Raw genomic sequence first — 11,190 nt, 5'->3', positions numbered from 1 at the left:
TCCATGTAAAAAAACATGTTTTAAATAATAATGTTATGAACATTGTGTTAATAAGGGGACATCGAAATGTGTATTAAAACAACAACGCTGACTATTAATGAGTTGAAAATGTATATTTTGAAAGTTCAATATTATACATAAAACAATATCTGTAATACTAGTTTAATTTCCATTCCACTATATGGCACTGTTCCACATGCTGTTCCCATTCAGGGGTCTGACGATTCAGAAACAAAATAGTTTATGCTCTTGACACACATCCGTGCATTGGTAGATGTGCTATACATTGTTATAAACAGTTCTGTGATACGTCTATAGCAGGGTTAGTACTGTTAATAGCTGTGTGGTGTTGTCATAGAGGCCAACATTTGTCAGCAGTGATAGTAGCTTTGTGCTAAAAAAATTTTTTTAAAGGCCCTACTGGTGGTATGACACTGCATCCTATTAGTATCAAATCAAATTTATATAGCCCTTCTTAAATCAGCTGATATCTCAAAGTGCTGTACAGAAACCCAGCCTAAAACCCCAAACAGCAAGCAATGCAGGTGTAGAAGCACAGTACAGTCTGAGGATTCCAAATCACCCCCCTTTTTGTAGGAAACAACTTTTAGAGTTCCAACAGTACATAACAAATAGTTGTATAGTGTTGTCATAGAGACCTTCAATGATAATCACAATTTTTGACCGCGGTGGCCGTAGCTTTCTGCCTTAAAAATGGGGGGGGGGGGGGGGGGGGGGGGGTGTATTTGTCTGTAATAAAGCCCTTTTGTAGGGAATAACTCATTCTGATTGGCTGGGCCTGGCTACCCGGTGGGTGGGCCTATGTGAAATCCATAGATTAGAGCCTAATGAATCTATTTAAATTGACTGATTTCCTTATATGAACTGTAACTCATCAAAATCGTTGAAATTGTTACGTTTATATTTTTCTACAGTGTATAAATGTGAAGCATCGTGTTGGCGTTTCCACTCACTACCAAATATGGTGAAGCCCACGGGCCGGCAGTGGGAGATGATGGATTTTTCTCATCGATGCAACATTTGATCTCAATATACTTTTCTATTTCAGAAACTAGAATCTGTTATGAACAGAGTGGACTAAATTTTGTAGACTTTGCCTTTAGTTCTTTAGAATGAATGCAAGGTCGAATTTAAGTATTGCACCAGCACTTCAAAGAGTAGGCGTTCCCTAACAGAAATATGCAAATACATGCTGGAACGTGCCTATAGGATCTCGCTAGTTCGTGTTTGGCTCTGCCCACCTCCTTGCTTGTTTTGCCCACTATGATTCATTTGCTCGCATTGGAAACGACAGGCTGTGGTCTATCTTGGGTTACATATAAACAAAATCTTTGGTATGACATTGGGTCCTATTAGAAGAGTCTGAGGACTCCAAATCACACCCCTTTATTGGAGACAACTTCTATAGAATGAACAGTACAGAAGCAAATAGCTGTATAGTGATATAACTTCTGTTTAAATGGTACAGAAGCAAACAAGTAGATCAACCAAATGTATTTTATAAAGCTCTTTACAGTGCTCTACAGATATTCAAGCAATTGAGATGCAGAAATACAGTGGCTAGAAAAACTCCCCAGAAGACAGGAACCTAAGAAGAAAGATTTGAGAGGAACCAGCCTCGGAGGGGTGGCATAGTCCTCTTCTGGCTATGCCTTGGGGAAACTTTGAGTACATGTGGCCATTAAGTCAAGATGGTTATTCAAGATGTTCATAGATTACCAGCAAGATCAAGCAATAACCACAGTGGATATAGAGGGTGGAACAGTTCAACACCTCAGGAGTCTGTGTCAGTTGGCTTTTCAGAGAGAGAACACCTCAGGAGTCGGTGTCAGTTGGCTTTTCAGAGAGAGAACACCTCAGGAGTCGGTGTCAGTTGGCTTTTCAGAGAGAGAACACCTCAGGAGTCGGTGTCAGTTGGCTTTTCAGAGAGAGAACACCTCAGGAGTCGGTGTCAGTTGGCTTTTCAGAGAGAGAACACCTCAGGAGTCGGTGTCAGTTGGCTTTTCAGAGAGAGAACACCTCAGGAGTCGGTGTCAGTTGGCTTTTCAGAGAGAGAACACCTCAGGAGTCGGTGTCAGTTGGCTTTTCAGAGAGAACACCTCAGGAGTCGGTGTCAGTTGGCTTTTCAGAGAGAACACCTCAGGAGTCCGTGTCAGTTGGCTTTTCAGAGAGAGAACACCTCAGGAGTCGGTGTCAGTTGGCTTTTCAGAGAGAGAACACCTCAGGAGTCCGTGTCAGTTGGCTTTTCAGAGAGAGAACACCTCAGGAGTCGGTGTCAGTTGGCTTTTCAGAGAGAGAACACCTCAGGAGTCGGTGTCAGTTGGCTTTTCAGAGAGAGAACACCTCAGGAGTCCGTGTCAGTTGGCTTTTCAGAGAGAGAACACCTCAGGAGTCGGTGTCAGTTGGCTTTTCAGAGAGAACACCTCAGGAGTCGGTGTCAGTTGGCTTTTCAGAGAGAACACCTCAGGAGTCCGTGTCAGTTGGCTTTTCAGAGAGAGAACACCTCAGGAGTCGGTGTCAGTTGGCTTTTCAGAGAGGACTGTACCACCACAGCAGCAATATTTGTTGACCTGTTGCCACTAAAAAGGGCGACCAGTGGGGCACAAAAACCGTTGTACATACAACCTATATTTATTTATCTGTTTATGTTCCCTTTCATACTTAAACTATTTGTTATACTTCAACTATGTTACAACACTATACATAGACAATATAATATTTGAAATGTCTGTATTATTTTAAAACTTTTGAGTAATGTTTACTGCTAATTTCTAATAGCTTATTTCCCTTCTGTTTATTGTCTATTCCGCTTGCTTTGGCAATGTAAACATATATTTCCCATGGCAATAAAGCCCTTAGAGAGAAAGAAAAAGAGAGACAAAGATAGAGGATTAGCAGTACAACTGGGGGGACTGGTGACAGAGTTGGGCTCAGGCATTCCGGGAGGGGAGAGAAAGAGAAGAATTAGAGAGAGCATGCCTAAGATCACACAGTACACCAGGTAGGCCAGACTGACCCTAGCCCCCAGGCCAGGGATATTCAATTTGAAAGACAATTTTCACCGCTGCTCTTTCACTGTATATGACCATTAATATGTTATTAACATATTGTAATGAAACAGCAGGGAGCAGGTCTCGAACCCTCAACGTTCTAGCCCGAAGTCCGGCGCACTATCGACGGCAGAGTCGATATCCGCGCTTAGAAACCCAGAGTCTTTACAATATAATATGGGCTCCCGAATGTGCAGCGGTTTAAGGCACTGCATCTCAGTGCTAGAGGCGTCACTACAGTCCCTGGTTTGAATCCAGGCTGTATCACATCCTGCCGTGATTGGGAGTCCCATAAGGCTGCGCACAATTGGCCCAGCGTCGTCCGGGTTTGACCGTGATTGTAAATAAGAATTTCTTGTTAACTGATTTGCCTAGTTGAATAGGGCACACGCAATAAGTGCGTTTCTGCATCTCACCTGTAGAACGGGACATCTACATTTACTGGTCGTAAACTAGGTCGAAAAAATATATATAGGCATAAGGTTAGCAGTGTGGTTAAGGTAAAACATCTAATTTTATTAGAAATAGAATTGGGCGGGGTTTACTACTTTGTGGCTGTGGTAACAACCAAGTGGATCCAGTTCACAATTATCGATCAACAGCTTTTATTTTAGTCGACTACTGTAAAGTTTAGTCATGGTGTGGTGCTCAGTACCTGGATGTGCGAACTACAAGCAAGCACAGGCTGCTGGGGTAACGTTTCATCGGTTACCTGTCAGAGATATTACTCGTAGTCGACAGTGGCTGGCGGCAATAAAGAACGCAGCCTATGATGTGAATACTGCACTGGATAAATATCCAAATGTCCGTGTTTGTAGCCAGCACTTTCAGCCAGAGCATTTCGAAACGGACCTGAAGTCTCAACTGATGGGGTTGCCAGGTCGTCGCACGTTGAAAAGTGAAGCTATTCCATCGATTTTCCCCTTCATTTCAAAGAGGAAGGCATCCGATCAGCCAACATCAGCGCAGCAGAAAAGAAGTCGAGCTGAGGTAACTACAGTAACTATCGAACAGTTGTTTAACTAGCTAAACCAAAATCTAGCTCGTTTTCACAATAAGCTGGCAAATCATTCCATCGCAAACCAACGTAATTAGTTAGCTGCTACCCTACGACGTGATTTGTAACTTTGTAAACTACGTTAAATTACAGAGTCGCTGTGTTGTCGCGCGTCAACCAGGCTACTCTGCTCCAGCCTTGCAGGTTTGTCACTACACTAGTTACCACAGCCACAATGTCTACATTGTTTATTTGTCTTAATATAAGGTTAGCAGTGTGGTTAAAGTTAGGTTTAACATCAGATTTTATTAAGAATATATATTTTAGAAATGGGCGGGGTTTATTGATTTTGGGGTTGTGATAACTAGTGACAACCAAAAATTAGGGGACATGACCCGGAAGTAAAGTGGAAATGGCGTTTACGTGGGCTAGTCCAAAAACTCGCTCGCCAAGCAGTTACGAACAACGCGTTGAGAAATCAAACCTGTAATCTCATAATTTCTCGAGACTATATTGTTGGCGTCGTCATGCCCGTGTGGTGTTCTGTACCATACTGTGCTAATTACAAACTAGCCCAAAAAGAAGGAGTAATCTTTCACAGTTTACCTACCGGAGATATACCCCGATGCCGTAAATGGCTCGCGGCTATCAAGAATAATATTTACAATGTCAACACACCAGTGGCCAAGTATCAAAACATCCGCGTCTGTAGTCAACATTTTCGGCCAGAAGATTATTTGAGGGATTATCAATCTGAATTGATGGGGAAGCCAAATCGACGGCAGCTAAAAAGGGACGCGATACCATCGGTGTTTTCCTTCACAACAAAACGGAAGACATCCGATCAACCAACACCAGCACAGAAGAAAAGATCTCGATTAGAGGTAACCTAGCCTACCTAGACTAAGTTACTTAGTTACAGCCAACACCGTAGTCCTGTATTTAATGTATCGGCCAAATCAACTGAGAGTTTGCTGAAATTAGTATATTTTCCACCCTCTCTGATCAGAAATTGTAAACTTGTTCAGTCTCCCGAGAGTCAGACGTTACTTCAGACGGTATTCCCTGCAATGTTTCAGCCATGAAATCCTGGAGATCCAATAACTTTTAGCTGCTTTCAGAAGGATTTCCAGTTTCTTCGATTTTTTGTTGTTGTTACTTTGAACTGTACATCTTAATCACCTGTGCAATAAACAACAAAATCAACCTGTGCAATAAACCACAAAATCAACCTTCTTTACGATTAGTGTTTCAGGATCTCTCAACTGACTGACATCCACATCCTGTTGTGCATCCACTGATATCATCTCTACTCGTTGCGTTGACAATTTCTACTGCCTCTGCATAGGACACCTTCTCAATTTCTACTGCCTCTGCATAGGACACCTTCTCAATTTCTACTGCCTCTGCATAGGACACCTTCTCAATTTCTACTGCCTCTGCATAGGACAACTTCTCAATTTCTACTGCCTCTGCATAGGACAACTTCTCAATTTCTACTGCCTCTGCATAGGACAACTTCTCAATTTCTACTGCCTCTGCATAGGACACCTTCTCAATTTCTACTGCCTCTGCATAGGACAACTTCTCAATTTCTACTGCCTCTGCATAGGACACCTTCTCAATTTCTACTGCCTCTACATAGGACAACTTCTCAATTTTTACTGCCTCTGCATAGGACACCTTCTCAATTTCTACTGCCTCTACATAGGACACCTCAATTTTTACTGCCTCTGCATAGGACACCTTCGGCAGCCCTGATCCATCCTACTTTGACCTCCTTCACCCTAACAGGCCACTCAAAGAACTCTGGAATGTGATTCCCATCCCAATTGGAACACCGTCCATCCTCAGAATCTTCAACAATGATATTCCGTTTGTAAACACTTGACACGTGGCCAAACTTTTTACATTTATGACATTGAAGTAGCTTTTGTACATAAGCTCCCACCGTATATCTCATATATCTCAGCTTTACAAGGGTCGGGAGAACTTCTTCATCAAACATCAATAAAACAGAAAGGCTTTCCTCTACATTCACAGTGCGGGTTAAGTGACGTGAATCAACTATTCCTGGCATGTTCATCTTAATCCATAAAACCTCAATCTCCATCGAGACGCCACATATGACACCATTTATCCGTGACCTATTCCAATAATCATAGCGTTCCACTTCATGCATCGATAATTTGAAAATCAACATCATACCAATCCTGATCACTCTGACTCCACTTCTCCCACTGCATCCTTCACCATCTTTGTGACCTCAGACGGGTCCCCCCCCCCCCCCCCCCCCCCCCCCCCCCAAAAAAACATCCTTGCTCATTGATATTTCAACCTGCGTGTCCTGATCGCGTCTGGTGTGGGTGGTCAAAATACGGGCGAGCGGTGTGTGTCGTTTTGCCTTCCTGCGTCACTTTATACACAGAAGATCTCCGCTAAACAGAATCACATGGTTTGATCCGTCTCTATGTGACCACCGATGGCTTCAGAACTAAGTTAACTACAAATTCATAACTTGCCAATGTCTTTGCAATTGATACAAACGATTTATAAAAAGGTGCTTCAAATGAGAACCGAGATGACTGCATTAAAATATAAAACAGTATGTTATATACCTATTTCAATCATATTGGAAACATTTTTAATGTTCAATTGAGTTCTATTTTGTTACATGAGGCTACCGTCTGTAATTTGTCTCAATATATTTCATGATGTGTAGCCTAACATTTTGTATTTTCTTTACAGTATCTGAAGAGTATTGAAGCTCTCATCACCCCAGAGGTGAGTCGGTGCAATATCAACCACTACATTTTTTTTTACAGTTTAATATAACTAGCCCTACCTCATTACTGTAGAGACTGATGAATGGTGCCATCTCTGGTTGAAGGTCATGTTGAATGCGTTCCCAAATGCCACCCTATATAGGGCAATACTTTTGATCAGAACCCTATGGGCACTATATAAAGGGTTCCATGTGAGATGTAGACATTGACATGTTTACTGGGATGTCTTTACAATGAAAAGTGATCACAGATGTATCTATACAGGTGGCTCCAATATTGCCTGGAAGGAAGAACAAAGGTCAGTATAAAGTATTTGTTGGCGTTGTCCACCTTCTTGTCAGTGGTAAACAGCACTCACGTTTTCGTCGTGTTTTTCTGTCTTGTATATATTTTTGCTAATATCTTTGAATAGTTAACTAAACGATTTCTGCGTTGTACTGGTCACCGTTTTGTCTTGTTTTTTGATTTTACCTGCCTTCCTTCCTCAGATCTTATCTCACTTCATATTTTTCTAAAATATCAACACTGGTCTATTGTACAGGCATCTTTTTCATTCCACTTCAAGAAATGGTGGTAAATTGTCCATGACGATACCACTTAGTTTTCCAATTAGACTGTAACAATGAAGACAGGTAGAATTTCTGTCTCATAGAATGTCATTGATGTTCCAATGTGAATGTTCACAGGTGTTCTGACCCGTCCCCGTGTCCAGGATTCTGGAACCAGCATTGACATTACACCTGAGTACGTTCAAATAATCTCACCACCTCTTTGTTATCGGTACTTAACAATCCTACAGCCCAGATGTATTTGGTCATTGACTGTTAATTTTTGAAGTGTTTAGAGATTGTACGATTTAAAACCCCTCTGTTGCTTCCCCTCCATCCACAGGAGTGCAGATGTGTGTGTGAACAGAGTCTGTCTGATGCAGCTCTTCCTGCTCTGCGAGAGGTGTGGCTGCGACTGTGATGCCAGGATCCAGGATGAACTGGGTTGCTTCTCTGTCGTTCAGACGTGCCCGTTCTGCAGTCACCACAGGAAATGGATGAGCCAGCCCTCTTTTGCCCAGGAAACCTGTGGATTGAATGAAGAGGTGGGAATGCACAGGATACAATATAGTGTACACAATGAAATACAAACTCTGCACACAACATTCTTAACAAGATTCTGACATGCCTGTAATCCAAAATAATTATATTTTGTTTTCCTTTCCTAAGGCGGTTGGAGGGACATTGTCCCAGCCATGTGAAGATAGAGACCCAGACCTAGAGAACATTTGCTTGACTATGGAAATCACTGAGGAGTTGTGTGAACATGATTCTCGGTCCTCGGACGAGGAGAGTGAGGAGGACGAAAAGCCCAAGAAACGGAATAAGCAGGAGAGATCAGATGAGACCGAGTGGGAGCCGTCTGATGAGGAAGACATTGTAATGGACTCTGGTTCTTCTGAGGATTTGGAAACGGCAGGTTCCTCTGGTCTAACAGAAAAGGCCGACGTTGATAATTCTCAGAGCGGAATAGAGAAAGAAGAGAGACTTGTGGAGTGGTGTACTGACTGTGGAGCCGAGCCCGTACTCGCCTGCACCACACAGCGCCATAAGAAACTGTACGCCTGTGGTGTGTGTGTGAGTGAGGTCCAACAAGCTGTTGGATTTGACCGATTCTACATGCAGTTCGAGGACCCGGACAGCTTCGAGGAACATGTACGACGGGAACACAACACACAACCTCATAGGTTGCTCTGTACAGACTGTGGCATCTTTCCTCACAAGAAGGACCATCGGTGTGAGCACAAGATCAAGAAATTCCGCTGTGTAGACTGTGGTAAGCGCTGTAGGACTGAAACGGGTATCAAGATTCACAGGCACCTCCACCACCCTGACCATGTTTTCCCCTGTAAGTTCTGCCTGCAGCCATTCAAAACCAGGTCAGACAAACTGACACACGAGGAGAGCCATCAGGATGAGAACTCTCCCTACCAGTGCTCAGAATGCTCCGAAAAATTTAATGACCTAATGGCAAGGAACAGCCACCTACGAACCCACAGCAACCTGAATAGAAACATCTGCCACACTTGTTACAAAGAATTTTCTAACAAAAACCATCTGGAGAGGCATGTGATTATTCACACAAGGCAGAAGCCCCACATGTGCCAGGTCTGCCAACAGTCCTTCAACCAAGCGAGCCACCTCAAGTCCCACATGCGCCTCCACACAGGGGAGAGGCCCTTCAAGTGCCAGCTGTGTGAGAAGTGCTTCAATCACAATGTCAGTCTGAAGAACCACATCCAACGCTATCATGGCCCTGAGGAGAGTAACACAGGCTGAGGAAGAGGAGAGTAACACAGGCTGAGGAAGAGGAGAGTAACACAGGCTGAGGAAGAGGAGAGTAACACAGGCTGAGGAAGAGGAGAGTAACACAGGCTGAGGAAGAGGAGAGTAACACAGGCTGAGGAAGAGGAGAGTAACACAGGCTGAGGAAGAGGAGAGTAACACAGGCTGAGGAAGAGGAGAGTAACACAGGCTGAGGAAGAGGAGAGTAACACAGGCTGAGGAAGAGGAGAGTAACACAGGCTGAGGGAGAGGAGAGTAACACAGGCTGAGGGAGAGGAGAGTAACACAGGCTGAGGGAGAGGAGAGTAACACAGGCTGAGGGAGAGGAGAGTAACACAGGCTGAGGGAGAGGAGAGTAACACAGGCTGAGGGAGAGGAGAGTAACACAGGCTGAGGGAGAGGAGAGTAACACAGGCTGAGGGAGAGGAGAGTAACACAGGCTGAGGGAGAGGAGAGTAACACAAGCTGAGGAAGAGGAGACTTCCACAAGCTGAGGGAGAGGAGAGTAACACAGGCTGAGGGAGGGGAGAGTAACACAGGCTGAGGGAGAGGAGAGTAACACAGGCTGAGGGAGAGGAGGCTACCACAAGCTGAGGGAGAGGAGGCTACCACAAGCTGAGGGAGAGGAGGCTACCACAAGCTGAGGGAGAGGAGGCTACCACAAGCTGAGGGAGAGGAGAATAACACAAGCTGAGGGAGAGGAGTCTCCCACAGGCTGAGGGAGAGGAGGCTCCCACAGGCTGAGGGAGAGGAGGCTCCCACAGGCTGAGGGAGAGGAGGCTCCCACAGGCTGAGGGAGAGGAGGAGGAGTCAATCACCACCTTCCGGAGACACCTGAAACCCCACCTCTTTAAGGAATACCTAGGATAGGATAAAGTAATCCTTCTGATCCCCTCCCCCTTAAAAGATTTAGATGCACTATTGTAAAGTGGCTGTTCCACTGGATGTCATAAGGTGAATGCACCAATTTGTAAGTCGCTCTGGATAAGAGCGTCTGCTAAATGACTTAAATGTAATGTAAATGAGGAGGTAAGGTGAGGCCCAGAGGGACATCTAGAACTGCTGGAGAAAGAAATGTAGCTCTAGAAGACTTACATTGATCACACCATTGTTGTGTTCATAGGGCATACCGTAGCAAAACATTTTTCAACAGGAAATAAAAATGAGCTATTTACTACTACTTTAACCAGTACTTAGTTTGTGTTGATGTTATATAACATGCATTGATGACTTTCTACATATTTGAATCATTTGGAATTCCAGTTGTTTTAATAGTTGTTGAAATATCATATTAGAAAATAGTTTTCTTATATTTTTATAGAGGATTTTTGTATTTGCTGTCATGATGATTAAAGTTCCATTTTGAAATACTGCCTTTATAGATTTTCGTGCAACTTTTAAGATTTGAAGTCAATGTAATATTCAAGCTCAATATAATATCCAACTATATCACTGATTCATAGTCCGCTCAGTTCTGTGACGTGAACAGAATTGTTCAACAGGGTGGTTAACTGTACAGTTCATTATGCGCGTGCTTCACATACGAATGCAGAAATGTATTTATTATGGATCCCCATTAGTTCCTGCCAAGGCAGCAGCTACTCTTCCAGGGGTTTATTATGGATCCCCATTAGTTCCTGCCAAGGCAGCAGCTACTCTTCCTGGGGTTTATTATGGATCCCCATTAGTTTCTGCCAAGGCAGCAGCTACTCTTCCTGGGGTTTATTAAGGATCCCCATTAGTTCCTGCCAAGGCAGCAGCTACTCTTCCTGGGGTTTATTAAGGATCCCCATTAGTTCCTGCCAAGGCAGCAGCTACTCTTCCTGGGGTTTATTAAGGATCACCATGTAGTTACTGCCAAGGCAGCAGCTACTCTTCCTGGGGTTTATTAAGGATCACCATGTAGTTCCTGCCAAGGCAGCAGCTACTCTTCCTGGGGTTTATTAAGGATCACCATGTAGTTCCTGCCAAGGCAGCAGCTACTCTTCCTGGGGTTTATTAAG

General features: G+C 43.8%; 1 protein-coding gene across 2 annotated transcripts; it reads left to right on the top strand.

Moving 5' to 3' along the window:
* The first annotated feature begins 3,409 nt into the window (after nt 1–3,409).
* Nucleotides 3,410–10,555, top strand: LOC129813536 (zinc finger and BTB domain-containing protein 17-like). Of its 2 annotated transcripts, none has more exons than XM_055865827.1 (6): nt 3,410–4,061; nt 6,817–6,852; nt 7,119–7,152; nt 7,541–7,598; nt 7,746–7,947; nt 8,072–10,555. In XM_055865827.1, exons 1-6 carry the CDS (start codon nt 3,708–3,710, stop codon nt 9,179–9,181), a joined length of 1,794 nt encoding a protein of 597 aa, XP_055721802.1. In that variant the 5' UTR covers nt 3,410–3,707; the 3' UTR covers nt 9,182–10,555. The 2 variants fall into 2 exon arrangements, with proteins under 2 accessions (XP_055721802.1, XP_055721801.1); XM_055865826.1 differs by lacking the exon at nt 3,410–4,061 and adding an exon at nt 4,446–4,952.
* The last annotated feature ends 635 nt before the right edge of the window (nt 10,556–11,190 follow it).

This window comes from Salvelinus fontinalis, chromosome 17, assembly GCF_029448725.1.
Source record: "Salvelinus fontinalis isolate EN_2023a chromosome 17, ASM2944872v1, whole genome shotgun sequence".
NCBI classification, from domain to species: domain Eukaryota; kingdom Metazoa; phylum Chordata; class Actinopteri; order Salmoniformes; family Salmonidae; genus Salvelinus; species Salvelinus fontinalis.
The sequence above is the reverse complement of the archived record's forward strand: the minus strand, read 5'-3'. Positions and strand labels throughout refer to the sequence as shown.

What these genes read in the sequence shown, in the direction of transcription:
- LOC129813536 (XM_055865826.1), top strand. Translation starts at nt 4,596, where the DNA reads ATGCCCGTGTGGTGTTCTGTACCATACTGTGCTAATTACAAACTAGCC. An exon ending in AGAAAAGATCTCGATTAGAG is followed by an intron (nt 4,953 to 6,816) that starts GTAACCTAGCCT and finishes TTTTCTTTACAG; the next exon opens with TATCTGAAGAGTATTGAAGC. An exon ending in CCTGTGGATTGAATGAAGAG is followed by an intron (nt 7,948 to 8,071) that starts GTGGGAATGCAC and finishes TCCTTTCCTAAG; the next exon opens with GCGGTTGGAGGGACATTGTC.